Below are 18,517 nucleotides of genomic sequence, written 5' to 3'. Positions count from 1 at the left end.
ATACATATATAAAACATTTAATTTTCAGAAAGACAAACATTCACTGGATGATGTCATCAGTGATGTCATCAGTGATGTCATTTCAGATGTCATCAGTGATATCATGAGTGATGTCACTGACCATGTCATGAGTGATGTAATATGTGACGTCATCAGCAGTGCATTGCGGGGGCGCGAGTTATAGTTAGCTGAACTAACTATAACGGGGGAATTTCATTGGTTTTGTATGAGAGAAATGTCCAGCTAACTATAACATGTGTGAAATCTATGGTTTTTTCAGTGAATTTGCAAGGTTTTTTAAATGCTAATTCCTAACTATAACGTGTGTGAAACCTTTGGTTTTTTCAGTGAATACATATATATATATATATATATATATATATATATATATATATATGTATTCACTAAAAAATCCATAGGTTTCAGGGGCGTTATAGTTAGCTGGACATTTCCCTCATACAAAACCCTAGAAATTCCCCTGTTATAGTTAGTTCAGCTAACTATAACTCCCGCCCCCGCAATGCACTGTTGATGATGTCACATATTACATCACTCATGACATGGTCAGTGACATCACTGATGACATCACGGATGACATCTCAAATGACATCACTGATGACATCATCCAGTGAGTATGTGTTTCTGTACAGTTTTAATATGTTTAATATATAGAGGGAAAGGTCTGTTGAAGAATGAGTGGGTGTACACATGTGTGAATGGATGATTTTCTAGGTGCGTAACTGACTCTATAAGTGAGTCATTAAATGTATCTTACTGCAGACTAGTGACTAAACTGTGTGAATGTCTGTATGTGTCTGGGTGTAGGTGTATAAGTGGCTGCATGGTTTTGTGAATAGCTATATGAGTGTCTATATGGGTTATTGATTGGTTGTCTGAGTATCTGTATGGGTGCCTGAGTGTTTGTGTGGGTAGGGTGTGTGTGACTCTATGCATAGATGTGTGAGTGGGTGATTCTATGGGTGCATGGTTTTAAGAGTGCATCTGTGATGGACTGTATGGTTGGGTGAGTGTATGTATGGGTGTGTTAGAGATTGAATGTATATCTCAGTGGTACATGTGTGGCTAACTACATTTGTGAAAGGCAGTATATATGTGTGTAAGAGTATATAAATGGGCATATGTGAGAGTGTGTGATTTTGAGAATGGCTGTATGGATGAGTGTGTGCTTGTATCAATGATTGTATAAGAGCGTAAGAATGTGGTACTATTTTTATGATTAAGTTAACTTGAGTGTGTTTAACTGTATAGGTGAGTAAATTGGACTGTGTTTAATTACTTGCACGACTGACTAGGTGTGTCAGTACCTCAATGGATGATTGGCAGTGTGTGACTGTCTATATAGGTGTATAAATGCATATGATAGTCTTGTACGGAGTGACTGTTAGTATGAGTGACTGTACAGGTGAGTGAGTGGAGGTGTATGTAGACCTAAGAGTTAATGAGTGGGTATGTAGTTATTGGTATTGGAGTATCTATGGTTTTCAAAATGGCCGTCTGAAATTTTGAGTCGGTGTATCAAAAGTTATATTAGGGTGTGAGAAGATGCACTAATTTATCACATGGATGATGTCATCAGTGATGTCATTTAAGATGTCATCAGTGATGTCATCAGTGACGTCACTGACCATGTCATGAGTGATGTAATATGTGACGTCATCAGCAGTGCATTGCGGGGGCGCGAGTTATAGTTAGCTGAACTAACTATAGCAGGGGAATTTCTAGGGTTTTGTATGAGGGAAATGTCCAGCTAACTATAACGCTCCTGAAACCTATGGTTTTTTCAGTGAATTTCAAAGGTTTTTTAAATGCCAATTCCTAACTATAACGTGCATGAAACCTATAGTTTTTTCAGTGAATTTCAAAGGTTTTTTAAATGCTAATTCCTATCTTTAACTTATCTCTGAAGATATCATGTTTAATGATTTTGATTGGATTTCTATATTTTTCAAATTCAGTGTGTCAATTTCATTAATTATGTTTTTTTTAAATACTTTTTTATCACCATTTTTTAAACTTGTTTTTTCAATTAATTCTTTTAAAAATGAAAAATTATTATTTGAATTTAATGTGTTTTTCAAACATATTTTTTTATATTTTTCAAAATATTTTTTCAACTATATGTTCAAAACTTTATTTTATATATATTTTTTCCATGTTTTTGGATCCGCGCACCCTATGCGCACCCTATGCGCACCGTTCTCGATCCCTACGCGATAGCATCTGCGCATAGTATGCGTTGGGTACGTGTTTAGTGCGCGATCGCAATACGACCGGTACGCGACTCTCAGCCTATACGCGACACGTTCGATGTACGTAACGCGCCGTTTACGCACTTCCGCGCTGCATCATCTGCGTCTATGACGTGGTAGGTGCGTGGATCCGGCAAAATATTTAACATTTAAAAAAACATATATATCTATTTCATGTGAATATTAATTGAAGACAAACTCTAAACTAGTCTTAAAAGTAATATATTTTTACATCTAATCCTGTATTTTTTTTTTATTCAATTTCGCGGATGCGCGCTGGGTGCGTGATGCGTAAGCGCACGGTGCGCGGATCCCATGTGACCTGCAAAAAAAGAGATTTGATTGGTTCATTACACTTCCTGTTCTAACTATTGAAAGACCCCACCCAATTCAATCATTCTTCTTTCACCTTCTTTGGAGGAGCATCTCTTTGCAGAGAAGAAGATTTTTTAGACTAAGTTTACACTTAGCTCTAACTTTTTTCTACTAAAAATGGCTTCAGGGTAGCAGGCATCACCTGCATGTCCTCACTCATCTGAGGATGAATTTTTGTTGGAGGCACCACCCAAAGAACGTTTTTCTTCAGTGGTGTGGACATTTTTTACTTTTCCCGAGGGGCAGAATAAGACCAATGCCACCTTGGTCACGTGCAAGATTTGCAAAAGAGTGCTGTCGCGAGGGGATCCTAACAAGAAATACTCGTGCGGCACGGCTAGTATGATGAAGCACCTGAGGACCCTTCATCCAAACAATCTTGCACGACAAGAGTGCAAACGGATGAGAAACACTCCTGCTCCTGCGCCTTCCACCTCATCACAGCCGTGCACTTCAAGAGTGCATCCATCCGCCCAAAATTTGGACATCCGTCCTCAATTTCAATATTTAAAAGTGCTCTGCACTAAGTGTAATGCGACTTTGTGCTACAGTGAGCAGTCGATCGATTTGATCTGCAGCCGGCAAGAAAGTCACATTTGCTATTTTTTTTTTTATTATTGTTCCCTGAAGTTCATTGTTTGATTCCTCCTGTTTTGTTTTTTGTTTTTTCTGCAGAAAAACCAAACAAAATTAAAAATTGTTCAGAAAACCCACAAAAAAATATAAAAGAAGAAAGAAGAAAAAAAAAAGTTCTTGTAAGAACTAACTTTCCTGGTTTAAAAAAAGAGCTAAATTTCTTTGTTATTGTGTGAAAGTTTAGATGAATGTATGTGTAGTACGTAATTGAGTGAATTAATGCATTAGTAGCGTATGGTGAATGTATAAGTGCAGAACTATGAGGAAGTGCTGCAGCATCACACAGTAACCTCTTTAACTACAGTGTGCTGTAGTTCTCCTGAAGCACAGGGATGCAACATATGTACATAAATATGTTGCAAATCTATGCTTCTCTCTGCACGGCTGCTTAAACTGCAGCCATGTGGTGACACAGGCACCCTTGCACCATAGTGCAAGGATATCTGTGTCATGTGCTGTTTGTCTTTGTGCAGGAAGACACACCTTCCTGCACAAAAACAATGAGAAAATGCATTTTTCTCCTTCAATGTATGCTGAACATTTCAGCATGCATTGAAGATATAAAAATGTGGAGAAATGAAAACAATTCTCCTTGTTGTGCTTTCCTACAACAATTTTAGAATGGTGCAGCATTCACACACATATCGAGATTTATGATCTCTAATAAATCTAGACATGTGTCTTGTTCTATGAGTATTCAGTGCAATCATGCACAACAACACTTATAGAACACTCTTTCAACGCAAAGTGGTGTGCATAATGAGGTTGTATTTACATGGAGTATAAAAAGTACACAGAGTGCCTTTTCCTCTCTTTGTAAATATGAAAGAGTGTCTTGCACAATAACTATGTTACAAAAAGTGACATATTTCCGGTTTTAAAATTCCGTGTGAATGATAGAAGGTAACCACAGAGTTTTGTCTGCAAAGATGTTCAAAGAAGAATGATTGACATGATTGCGGTCCTTCAATAGCTACAATGGGAAATATTATGAACCCCTCAAATATCTTTTTTTGCAGGTCACATGATATCTGATTATCAGATTTCAAAACTACAAGGTATAAACAGTCTTTTTAGAAACGTGTTTCAACTTTGTAGCTTCTTGCAGACCTCCTCATTCTGCATATTGAGACTTAGTTAAACTTACCGTCACAGTAATAGGAATAAAAAATGGTATACGTTTTTTTCAGATTTTCTTTGCAATCTAAATTCATATAAATTGCTTATTTTAAAATTTGGATCTGTGAAAGAAAAAGAAAAAAATATATAACATGTAATAATACATTTTTTACAACACAGCATAATTTCCACAAAGTAATTTGTTTGCCTTTTTTGCTGTTCTCAGAATATATTAAATTTCACTAAAAATAGTGATTTCAATCGTACTCATCACTTAACAGCAGGCAAATAAAAAACAATCAAAAAGATTGTTAAAAAAAAACCAGCATGCTATTCTCAACAAAATACCACAAGATACAAATCACAGATATATAAAATGCTTACAGCTAACAAAATTTTATAAGTTTAACTTACAAAAACTGTAAATGTTGTCGCTTTAAAATATTCACCAAATCCAAGGATGAATTTTTGGAGGACACACCACGCCCACAATGTTTTCCTTCAGTGGTGTGGTGATTTTTTACTTTTCCCGAGGGGCAAACAAAGATCAATGCCACCTTGGTCACGTGCAAGATTTGCAAAAGAGTTCTGTTGCAAGGGGATCCTAACAAGAAATACTCGTACGGCACGGCAAGTATGATGAAACACCGAAGGACCCTTCATCCAAACAATCTTGCACGAGAAGAGTGCAAACAGATGAGAAACACTCCTGTTCTGTATCTGTAAAAAAGAATCACAAATAAATGTATATTAATAACTTTCAAATTTATACTATTCCATTACTGTACAAACACATTTTATATAAAAACTGACTAAGAAACTATAGCCCTGAACCACAAGTGTGACGATCGTTAAAACACTACATGCATAGTGCATACTACTTTGAAGCAGTTCATGCCCTAAAGCCTACCTCACTAAAAGACTACATGCTAACTGACTGAATGATTACAGTACTATAAGGAGACACACTGGGTGAGTAACAGGGTGTTTGCTAGAAGTGTATGAATACTGACTGGGGAATTGAAGGTGTGAAAGACAACTGTGTAGGTGGTTAGAGGCCTGCATGCATAGTGAATAGGCGTGTGAAGCAGTCTATGTCATAAGGCCTGGCTCACTGCATGAATACTTGGGTACTGACTGAATGATTAGAGTACAGCAAGGAGAGTGCCTGGGTGAATTTATAAGTGGTAGGCTTTAGGCGCAGGGAATGGATTAGTACTTGGTACTGAATGGGTTACTAGAGGAGTGCAAAGGGAGTGACAGGATGTTTGCTGGACTGTATGGATACTGAGTAGGGAATTGAAGGTGTAAAAGACAAGTGTCTAGGTGGTTAGAAGACTGCATGCATAGTGGATAGGCGTTTGAAGCAGTCCATGTGCTAAGGCCTGGCTCAATGTATGAATAATTAGGCACTGACTGAATGATTAGAGTACTGCAAAGAGAGTGTCTTGGTGAATTTATAAGTGTTTGGGTTTTGACACAGTGAATGGATTAGTACTTGGTACTGAATGGGTCACTTGAGGACTGCAAAGGGAGTGACAGGGTGTTTCCTGGAAGTGTATGGATACTGACTAGGGGATTGAAGGTGTGAAAAACAACTGTGTAGGTGGTTAGAGGACTGCATGCGTAGTGAATAGGCGTTTAAAGCAGTCTATGTGATAAGGCCTGGCTCACTGCATGAGTACTTGGGTACTGACTGAATGATTAGAGTACAGCAATGAGAGTGCCTGGGTGAATTTATAAGTGGTAGGCTTTTGGCACAGGGAATGGATTAGTACTTGCTACTGAATGGGTCACTAGAGGAGTGCAAAGGAAGTGACAGGATGTTTGCTGGACTGTATGGATACTGACTAGGGAATTGAAGGTGTGAAAGACAAGTGTCTAGGTGGTTAGAAGATGGCATGCATAGTGGATAGGGATTTGAAGCAGTCCATGTGCTAAGGCCTGGCTCAGTGCATGAATACTTAGGCACTGACTGAATGATTAGAGTACTGCAAAGAGAGTGTCTTGGTGAATTTATAAGTGTTTGGGTTTTGGCACAGTGAATGGATTAGTACATGGTGCTGAATGGGTCACTAGAGGACTGCAAAGGGAGTGACAGGGTGTTTCCTGGAAGTGTATAGATACTGACTAGGGAATTGAAAGTGTGAAAAACAACTGTGTAGGTGGTTAGAAGACTGCATGCATAGTGAATAGGCGTTTGAAGCAGTCTATGTGATAAGGCCTGGCTCACTGAATGAGTACTTGGGTACTGACTGAATGATTAGAGTACAGCAAGGAGGGCGCCTGGGTGAATTTATAAGTGGTTGGCTTTTGGCACAGTGAATGGATTAGTACTTGGTACTGAATGGGTCAATAGAGGAGTGCAAAGGGAGTGACAGGGTGTTTCCTGGAAGTGTATGGATACTGACTAGGGAATTAAAGGGGTGAAAGACAAGTGTATAGTATGTTAGAAGACTGCATGCATACTGCATAGAGATTTGAAGCAGTCTATGTGGTAATGTATGGTTCACAACATAAGTACTTAGAAACTGACTAAATCATCAGACTACTGCTAGGACAGTGCCTGGGTAAAACTTTTAAATTTTCAGTTCTAGCACAGTGATGAGAATAGTACATCGTACTGCACCTTAGTGTCAAACCCTGACTCATTTTATCAATGTATAAGCAAAGACTAGCTTCTAATGCTACTAAAACTTGACAACACGACCGGTTTTAAAAGAGTTATCTGTGAGAAAATACACGATGTTACCCAATCCTTCTCTCACAGTGGTTCCCAAATGCACACACACTCACAGTGTGATTCTAGACAAGCACCACTATCCCTAGGAGTTTACCAAAACTCATTCACTACAGTGGAAGTGGTAAGGGAACTGCACACAATGTACATATTTCAGGACTGCATTTTTGTGTCAAACCCTGACTCCTTTTATCAATGCATAACCAAAGACTGGCTTCTAATGCCACTAAAACTTGACAACATGACAGGTTTTAAAACAGTTATCTGTCAGCAAATACACGATGTTACCAAATGCTTCTCTCACAGTGGTTCCCAAATGCACACAGACTCACAGTGTGATTCTAGACAAACAACACTATCCCTTGCACTATACCAAAACACATTTCTCCATCTAGAAGGAGTACTACATTTTAGTATAGAAACGTAACTCATTTCACAAATTCATAAACAATGACTGGTTTCTAATTCTCCCAAAATATAAAAACAGCACAGTTATCTGTCTGCAAACCCATGAAAAGCACAAATGCTTATCACAGAATGGCTTCTACATGCACACACACTGTCAATAAGATTGTAGAGAAAAAAGTACTCCCTACACTTTAGCAGGAGAAATACATTAGTCTGATTAAAATCAAAATAGTCTACATACATCCCCTCACAATTAAATAACTCACCTTTTTGTAGATTAAGAAGTATATCAGTCACACACCAGATTTTCTTTTACAGAATCTCTGCACTGTGCACCTCTCAGCAAAAACAAAGAATGGAAAAGTTTCCCTTTCATTTTCCACACATATACATGTAAACATCAAATCACAATCCTTCACACATAAATTCAGAAGCAAACACACATTTCTATTGGTTAAACATTTCAACCCTTTCCAAATGAAATACATTTCAACCCTTCCCCCAATCTGCCTTCTGCCTGTTACCATAGAGGCAGGTCATGGAACACTGCACTGAGCACACAGGTCACAAGTTCAGCACACAATGTTGCTAAACAAGACAGCAAGTGTGCTTGACTTTTCAACATATCAGCTTATGATATATAATGTTCCTTACAAACTGTTTTTGTTAACCAATAAGAATCATGCCTTTAACAAACAGAATTATACACCCTACCTTTCAGTGTAGAAAGTTGTAATACAACCAATGATTTCTTGTCTTTTTAAAAAAAAAATTTCCTTGGATCCATGCACCCAACGCGAGAGAATCCGTGCACCGAACGCGATAGGATGCGCGCACCCTGTGCTCATTTTGCCGTTTAAAAAAAAAAAAAGGAGGCCCAGGTGGTCCTTCCGGGACCCCCTAAGCACCTCTAGAGGGTCAGAGTATTTCCACTCTGCCCCCTTTATATGTTTTACACACTTATTCCCCTTCCTTCTTCAGCCTCGCTTCTACCAAGGCAGAAAATGGCCACCAACAGTTCCTGGTTTCGAATGTAGACAGACACTTGATAGCCAATTAGCATTCAGCGTGCGATCGGGAGGGTGTGTGCTCGGTTCGGGGAGGGTGCGCTTACGGTGTGGGTAGGGTCCGCGGATCCTCCCCGGCCATAGATATATATGTACATTTAACTCTAATTTTCTCAGGAACTACTTAACGGATTCACACCATTTATGCAAAAGGCACAAGTCTGAACTGAGGACTACCTCTTTGCCAAATTTGGTGTCATTCCGTTCAGCGGTTCAGGCTGTAGCTGCGACAACAGAGCCTATGGGAAATTGAATGAGGAAAACGTGTTTCGGGACCCCCCTTTTTTCTCGGCCCCCGCTTGACGAATCACCATGAAACTTTCAGGGTAGGAGCGGAGTGTAGCGCCCCATTAGTTTTGAAAATTTCGCGAGCATTCGTCGACCGGCGCCAAAGTTATTCCAAATAGAATGTTGCGGATTTCCTATGGAAACAGGGTCCTAACTATAACTACCTACTGGCGACCGCCAGTAGGTAATATATATATATGTATATATATCCACAAACTGAGGGTTTCAATCATCCCTGTTTATCTATTGATCTATTCAATTGTCATTCAAATATTGCTTATCCCCACTGCAGCATTGGACATGAAATAAAGGGTCAGCCCACTTTATCCTTTGGCTGTGTTGCACTGCGAAAAGCGGCATTTTCCATGATCACATGTGCACAATTGAAAAAGAGTGCACTTCTGTGCGAGTTTTCCATGTGCATTGGCAAATGGCCTGCTCCTTTATTTTTTATTTCTTAATATTTTGCTAAATTTTTTGGGTATGTTTTCTGCAAAAAAAAAACAAATAAGATAATGCATGCTTGCCAATGCAACATATATTAGGTTTGTGAATGCTGGTTTTCATTTGCCTCCTAGATTTTATAGTTGGCAATGGCATGACTGCTTGTTGTTATTCGGAATAATGCTGCTTAATGCTTCCTACATATGTAAACTACAGAACATTCGCCAATGAATACGAAAATAATATTTATTTATGTAGCACCTACTTATTTATTGATGATTTTTAAGCTGATTCATGCTGCGAGGAGGCCACTACAGATTGTCTTCTAGCAAACCTTATAACATTTCCAATAATCAACTTTGTGTATTGAAGTTGGTGATGCCCGCCTATTATCTATTTAGGCTGTTGTATCACTATAAGACTTGAACCAAAGAGCAACAACACGCTTTCCTTTTTTATTCTAGGTTTTCAAAATGAGCTACAACAAGTTAAACGTCATCACAGGCCAAACCTTCCAGGGCCTTTCAGGATTAATGAGGCTGCACATTGATCACAACAAAGTTGAATTCATCCACCCCAATGCCTTCAATGGGTTAACCTCCCTGAAATTGCTGCATCTAGAGGGGAATTTGCTGCAGCAGCTGCATCCCTACACATTTACAACCTTTGGATTCCTGGATTACTTCCGGCTATCCACAATCAAGCACCTGTATTTGTCTGAAAACAAGATTACTACACTTCCAGAGAAGATGGTCGAATCCATGCCACAGCTTGAGAGCCTTTTCTTGCATGGAAATCCCTGGGCCTGTGACTGCAATATGAAATGGCTTCCTAAATGGGATCAGCAATCTGGAGGTAAGAACATGGCTCCACATCTTTGGGGCAATAACAATTTTTTGTTACACAATTATATCGTTTGATAGTCTGAGTACAAATTTAACAAAATTATGGCTTGGTCCGGTATTTTCCGGTTCTTCCACCAGAATGGTATCTTGAACAATTAAATTGCAATTTCGTGTAAAGTTCTGCTTTGTATTGCAATGGTTTAATACAATGTGGGTGAAGTCTTCCTTTAAAGAGGAATTTGTGAACATTTTTCCCTGATAGAGGTATTTTAAAAGTAATAATAAACAACAGGAGCAGGTTTGGTACAAACTCATGAAAGATGCATAAACATTGAGAGAAGTGGTTCCAGGAAAATATAATTTTGCCAGTCGGAGTGCTCTCCATACACAGGATAAAAGACAGTTTTGGGACCTTTTGCATTTTTTTAAATTAGGCTGATACTCAGACTTTAACATCATGGTTGTATGCTACCAATGCTAAAGAGAGAGGGCCCTATTCACAAAGGCAATCCGAGACAAAAGTCTAACTTTATGACTTTTGGTATTCACAGAGGACATTTACGAGTTGTATCTTTACGTTCGCAGTCGGGCCGTACCGCAACGCAACACAACACAACGCTCCCCTTAGAGTTGACTGTAGTGTTGACACTACAGTCAACACTGTGGGGGGAGGAAATTGTGGACTGCATGTACCATGATGCAAAGGAGCAAACTTTTCTGGGATATGATGTAGTGTCTGGTCACAACCTTTTACCTGCACAAACTGATTTTCATGACCTCCTCTAACATTTCTAATGTTCCTTTTTTCAAAAATTGAATTCCGGCCCATTGATTACACTTCATCCGGCCCGAGCCGGAGCGCACAGCCCGAGCCAGAGAAAGTACAGCTCTAACCGGAGAGTACGGCCCGGGTGCAGAAAGTACAGCAAAAACCAGCGATTCCAGCCTGACTGCGTACGTAAAGATATGACTCATAAATGACCTTTGTGAATACCAAAAGTCGTAAAGTTAGACTTTTGTCTCAGATTGCCTTTGTGAATCGGGCCTAGTGTTTTTTGGTGAAATTTAAAGTACATTTGGTGAGAGCCTTTACAATATATTTTACCCTCAAAATTACTTTTCAGCATAAGATTCCCAGTGGAACAAATGTGTAAAAAAGAGTGGCACTGACTGTATTAGGAAAAGAGATCTGTAGCTAGATTTAAATGTTTCAAAATGGAACCTATGTCTCTGAGAGCATACCACTGATTCTAGATCCTTTGAAACTTTTCTATTTTTGGGCCATAAACCTTAGAGACAGGACCGTGAAGGTGCGTCTTAACCCCTTCGCTGCGGCGCGAATTCCGCCGCCGCGCTGGGGGGGTTTGGGGTGAGCGCGGCGCCGCCATGCTCATGACGGAACCACGCCGTCATGAGTCACGGGCGAGCTGTGCTCATGACGGCGTGGTTCCGTCATGACTCCACCCACTTGCGCTGATCGCCCGCACAGGTGGGGAACCAGCGCCGCGTGGGCGGAGCGGCCGCCAACGGCCGCAGCATGACGGAACCACTCCGTCATGAGCACACGGCGCCCGTGGCTCATGACGGAGTGGTTCCGTCATGAGCGTGCAAGGGGTTAAATAATATTTAGAAAATAATACAGTTTATAATAGATGTGCAGAATTAATGTGTAGGCTTTAACTAATATGAAACACTTTTTAATGTAAAAAGTGCACTAAGCAACCATATTTACTCGTGCTAGGTCTCAAATGGCTGAAGTAACATTACTTGAAAAGTCGACTGACTGGAATTTTGCTGAAACACACATGCAATGGAAATTTATTGACTTTTCCATGAACATGTTCTTTAAATGAATAATAATTGCATAAATGCTGCAGAATTTTTCTCTTACACAAAGACCACTATTCATGAGATATTGGAGTACACGAGTTGAATGAATTGATGATGTTGATTTGTTTATTGTGAAGAAGTTGAAGAGGTTATCGGACTCCGAAGTAGTCTAAGATCCTGGGATATTGAGATAAGTATAGAATACACTTTATGGTTTTATTGTCTGCTAGAGATTTGTGGTGTAGGTCATGAGGTATCGTTGACTACACATTTAAAATGGGAATTATAATGAACTGCTGTGAATGTACTAATGTTGATTGGTGCTGGCACAACCTAATTGCATAAAAGTTCAAATACATTGATTAAGGTGATTTCCTGCTGGTCAAGATTTCATTTGCGTTGGTGAAAAATCTTTCTGTGTGAAAAAGTCAGAAGGCATAAAAACCTTAATATTCCGATTGTTGAACTATTTTTGATTTTCTTTAGTGGAGGAGACAAAGATTGTTTATTTACGTTCATTTAAAGTTGTAGAATTTTGTGTATGAGAGACAATTGTAAAGGAGGGTGAACCGCTGCAAGGAGTGAGATCATACTTCATAGTGTGCTGCGCTGAGATTGGTTGTTTGGTGTACTGCTGCACTGTTATTGGTTGATGATGACAGAGTGCCATGCTGTAATAGGTCAATTGTTGTGTAAATACTGCATTGAGATTGGTTAATGAGTATTCTAGTATTAAAGCTATAACAGAATTGGAGAACGAGAGCTTACATTTATGGAGTAGAATCAAAACATTAATTTTTTAATTGAATCACGGAACAATTGTTGTTCAACCTTGCGAAAAAACATGAAATGTTTTAAAGGATTTAAGAGTCTTGTAAGAGGTGGTGTGACAATTTCTGTACAGAAAGGTCAAGAGGCCCTCCTAAGTGTACGACCACACATTATATGACAATGAAATTGGGTTTGCATACATGTATGTGGCTTTGTCAATGGTTCAAGATCACTGAAAATTAGGGTTATTTGCTTTTCCAAAATATGGTACATTTGAACAGAGAATTATTGAAGTATTGAGAGAAAAGCTATATGATATGAAGCCACCACCTACACCCACACAGTATGAAGCATTACATATTTTAGAACATAGCACATAATAAAGAGAAAGAGAAATACCAGAACAAAACTAAAAGAGCAGTGCCTCATTATGCAGATGCTCATTGGGATGAGGAACAATGGAGATGGAGGAATGCCATAGTCGAGGGAACTAGACTATACCCAGCTGTTACTATTGAGAAACCTGAGAAGCAGAAAAAGAACAAAAAGCAAGGCAGTGAAGACGAAAAAGATAAAAAGAAGCCAGATACAGATAGTGGTTCAGGGGACAAAGAATTGGATGCATTGTCAACCGCACGTCCACCACTTTATGTGGCCCCTACAATGAATGCTGATAGCGATATGACTACTAGTGCTACAGTGGTAACTGCCTGTGTTGAACTGAGTGTAATCCAGATTGAGAGACCATTTCCGACATTGCAGATTGCTCCTGCACCTCTTGGTATAGCACCAACTGTGGTAACACCATGTGTTACTGCTTTGATTGTGACTGTTCATTTACAAGCACCACAAATTGTGACAGTACGTACTATGGCTTGGCCAGTTTCAACTGCCCCAATAAATATTGCCCCGACTTTGGGAGCTCAAGGTGTTCTAGGACGAGTCACTCCAACAAGTTTTATCCTGACATCACAAAATTCACAACTTGCTGCCTGCACACCACCACAAGCAATTCAGTCATTGTGAGAAGGGAGAAACACCAATAGCACAACGAAAGACACATTCAATGGGGGATGGAACTTTTCCACTAAAGTTTGAAGAAGCTGCTGAAAATATAAGGACAGAGAGTGCAGATTGGCAATTGACCACAGAACCTGAAGGGGAGTGACCATTAAATATTTCAAAATTAAAGGGTGAATTGGAGAAAACTATTTGGGGATTTTTAGATTGTGAATATTTGAACTAGTATGAGGAAAAAGAACTGATTTACTTGAGTAAAGGAACTTTAAGACAGGCAGCAATTATGCGTGTTAAATTAACATAATTTGCCGGTAAATATGGAATCAATCTTTCAAAAGGTTTCCATTGCAGAAAAGTTTCTGGGTATGATTGGATGATAAAGCTATTCAGACCATGCTTTCTCCAGGATTGCGATTACACATAACAGAATTGGTAAAATACTTTCGAAAATGGAGTGATTAAAAAAAATTAGAGAGCAAATTGGCAAGAAAGCATGAGAACAAAAATAACCAACTTGAAGCAGATGGGTAAAATAAAAAACCATTGTCAGGTTCCCAAGATGAGGGAGAAGCTTTGGCTCATCCATTGAGCAAAATATCAGTTGGAGTGTATGTTCATGTACCTTGGAGCAGAGGCAATCTTGCAGCATTTACAAAAATAATGCAAAAATTGAAATAAGCCTGTATGTGGTACACACAATTTGACAGATTGGTAAAAATTTCAGAAGCGCTGTGGATTGATTTGAATACATTTGTTGATACTGTTGTACCAAATGATTTGTGGGCCCCAGTGTAAAGATGCTGTACACCACAGATTAACGTAACTACCGGCTTGCCGGCAATGCCATATTGGTAAATATTGATTTCAAATACTCTGCTCTGCTATTTTTAACCGGGCCACCCAGGGACTCTTACCTGAGGCACCTTACCTTCTGGTCCACCACATCCCGTGCCGTTTGTGTGGAGGAAGTTTTATTTTTTATTTGTGGTCAGTTGCTGGTTAGCAGTCTAGCTGTTTCATTTGTGTCATTTCCGGTCAGCTATATCCAGCCAATGCCAGAGCCGACGTGCAGCAGTCGCACCCCGCGGGTATGCCGCTGGCATGCCAAAGGCAAGGCCTGATGCAACAGTCCGCGCCTGGCCATCACCAAGACTACTGCTTCTCCTCCACCAGAGCATAGGTACATTTATTCCTCAGAACAGCTGAAAGAAATGGACAATCTAGATAGAGCAAAGGCCACATGCTGCAATATAATTTTTCCAATTCAGAAAGGTCCCTTCACCCGTCCAAAGTGTAGATTACAGTGTCCCACCATGACCTTTTCAGAAAAAGCACAAAAAAAACAGGACCTAAAACCAAGAACAATAATTTCAAGGCTGTCACCCCAACTGTTACTCAAAGATCTCCCCTCCTAGAGGTTACTCCTCCTCTGAACAGCTTAAACTGCTTTTTAGTCAATGCCAGATCCCTGCTCAAAAACGCGGTAGAACTTTGGGATCTACTCTCTTCCTCATCTTTCGAGGTTGGTTTCCTCACCCAAACCTGGCTACGCTCCACCATCTATCACACTTGCACTACCCGATAATTATAAAACACTCATACTAGACAGGGAAGGCAAGATTGGGGGTGGCATTGCTACTTTTTTTAAAGAAAATATCAAGTTTTCAATAATCAACACTGTCACAGGAGATTGGGCAGAAATATGTATGTTCAAGCTTGACTCCTCAAAATTCAGCTGGAAAGGCGTGTTAGACTATTGCCCGCCCAAACCAAAAAAGGTCTTTAGTCAACGCCTACTTGAATTTATTGCACCCCATGTGCTTGCAGTGCAACAGTAACTCCTGTTGGGAGATTTTAATTACTATGAGGAAGATTCCCTTAACCTAGAGACTAACCAATTACATTCCAATCTAGCAACAGTAGGCCTACATCAACAAGTCAAGTGTCCAACTTATGTTGTGGGTCGTACCCTTGACCTCATTTTTACTACTACCATACAAACGACCTGCGACCAACCGAAACCTTTACTTTGGACTGAGTACTCACCTATTTGCTTCAAATTCCCACTCACAAGGTGAAGGGAATATCATATACTTGTCCCAAAAATGTATCTAGACAGTGGTGGAAAATTACACCTGTTTCATGGGCCAAGAAGCTAATCTCCGCTATACACTCTGACAGTTCAGACATGGACGGAGCCCTTTCTGACTCCAACTGTGTGTTGAACTCTGTTTTTGATAAAACTGCCCCTCTCAAACATTATGAAAATAGACTACTTGGATCCCACACACCTTGGATTTCGATAGGACTAAAGACAGAGAGAGGCTTGTGTTAAAGACTAGAAAGAAGGTGGGACCAGACTAATCACCCAATAAACAAAAATACATACAAGCTTGGCTTAACCAAGTACCATCGCAATATCAAGAATGCACGCAAACTATGTATAGGTTATCAAATGGCTGAGGCTAAAAAATTCTTCCAAAGCCCTTTTTAAAATACTCAAATCCCTCAGAAATCCGGATGCATGTTTTCCAAAATTAAATGTGTTGCAACCACTCTGCGATGCTTTAGCTAATTACTTTAAAGATAAAATTAAAGTGATTTATCAAAATTTCTCCAACTCTCCTGATCATCCGCCTGTGAGAAAGCAGGTATTCTGTACACCACTCCCTAACTGTGTTGCCAGTTTAGGTAGATTTGAAGAAACTTCACTAGAGACAATTCAGAAACTTTTGATCTCAGCAAAATCTGGCTCTCCCTTAGATGTCTGCCTCCCCTAGAACCATGACAGACCTCTCATATGAGCTGGCCTGTTCAATCTGATCCCTGTTTAATTTATTTATCAATATGGTAACAATCCCGTTAGAGTGGAAGACAGCACAGATTAGACCCATTAACCCCTTCGCTGCTGCGGACATTCCGCTGCAGCGCTGGGGGGGGGGGCAGGGGGGCAGCACGGTGGGCCTGTGCTCATGACGGAGCCGCTCCGTCATGAGCCACAGTTGAGCTGTGCTCATGACGGAACGGTTCCTTCATGACTCCGCCCATTTGCGTTGTCCCCTCGCACAGGCGGGGAAACAGCGCCGCGCAGGCGGAGCGGCCGCCAACAGGATTGTCATGACGGAACCGTTCCGTCATGAGCACACGCCAACCGTGGCTCATGACGGAACGGTTCCGTCATGAGCAGGGAAGGGGTTAAAAAAAAGACCAATCTGGCACCAACGGATCTTGCCAGCTACTGACCTATCTCGCTCCTCCCTCTACAGGGGAAAATGCTGCAGAAGCACATAAGCAACTTATCGGCAATGGAGATAAATAGTTAATTAGATCCCTCTCAGCCAGGTTTTAGACAATCACACAGCACAGAGACAGCTTTGTTAGCGGACACCAACTGCTTCAAATGCTCTCTCAATGCCGATCTACCTCAAATGCTAATGCTTCTGGATTTGTCAGCATCATTTGACATGGTATCCTATCTTAGGCTTCTTGGTAGGCTACAAGAGATTGGTATCCATGGAATAGCTTTACAATGGCTGGCTGACTTCCTTTCAAATAGTACCCAAATGGTCACTGTGGGTTCTTACAAGTCTTGAAACATGACTCTGGATAGAGGAGTACCACAAGGCTCTTGTCTCAGTCCCACACTCTTCAACATTTATGTGGCTCCTATCACCAGAATTGTTGGAGCTTTTGGCTTTGAGATCATATCATATGTGGATGATAACTAGCTACTCTTTTCTTTAGAGAAAAATCTGACTAAAACGAAAAAATATTTTTCTGCTGGGATGAAAGCCATCACTACCTGGATGTCCAAAAATATACTTCAGCTAAATGCCGCAAGAAATGAGATATTGTTGTTTGAGGGGGCTCAACAACTTTGGTCACTGGATTGGTGGCCCCCAGAACTGGGTATGGTCCCCTCACCCAAACTAGTTGTAACAAATCTGAGAGTCCATGCTTTTCCATGATGAGTCTGATGAGAGGAGTTTTTACTCTACTACCACTTTCCTCAAGGAAAACCTTACTCCAGGCACTGGTTATCAGCCATCTAGACTACGACAATGCACTTTTGGCCTCAGCCAATGAGAAGTTACTATCTAAGCTTCAGGTAGTACAGAACATCGCTGCACAACTTATCTGTAACCTTCCTTATGGAACGGCATCTGCCCCTCTTCTACAGACCTTACTTTGGCTACCTGTGAGAACCAGAATTATTTTTAAGATCTGCTGTTTACCTAACAAAGCTCTACATGGAATAGGGTCTATCTATTTATCATCAAAGCACCCTCGCTATACCCCCTCCAGACTTAAGATCATGTGACAAGACCCTGCTTAAGGTCCCCCAAATTCAGAAAGTTTGGTCAGGAGGCAGGTTGTTTTCCTTCCTTGCTCCCTATCATTGAAATAACCTGCCACTGCAATTATGTATCAGTGAGGACCACCTTCACTTCAGCAAACTACTCAAGACTCACCTATTTTAAAGGTAGTCCTCTTTTATCTGCAGTCTTGTTCTTGCGCAGAGATAATCCTCCAGGAGTGATTCGTGAGTATAATAAATCAAAATAACAATAACAATAACAATGGCTGTGTGAAGAGCCAACGAAAAGTGCCTGCACAAATGCACCGTCCCCCGTAGCCATGGTAAAATACGAAGTGATGATCACATTTCTAAAAGGCAAGGTTTTTCCAAAAGATATTGAATGG

The 18,517-nt window shown here is 40.2% G+C and overlaps 1 protein-coding gene across 1 annotated transcript in view; it reads left to right on the top strand.

Moving 5' to 3' along the window:
• Window positions 1–18,517, top strand: part of MXRA5 (matrix remodeling associated 5) — a 285,770-nt gene that overhangs the window by 224,444 nt on the left and 42,809 nt on the right. The window contains exon 4 of the mRNA XM_085622582.1: window positions 9,812–10,202. Coding sequence (XP_085478708.1) covers window positions 9,812–10,202 — 391 coding nt within the window. The remainder of the gene's footprint in view (window positions 1–9,811; window positions 10,203–18,517) is intronic.

The sequence above is a fragment of the Triturus cristatus genome, chromosome 8 (assembly GCF_964204655.1).
Source record: "Triturus cristatus chromosome 8, aTriCri1.1, whole genome shotgun sequence".
Classification (NCBI taxonomy): Eukaryota; Metazoa; Chordata; class Amphibia; order Caudata; family Salamandridae; genus Triturus; species Triturus cristatus.
Note: the sequence above shows the minus strand (reverse complement) of the source record. Positions and strands in the feature narration are given on the sequence as shown.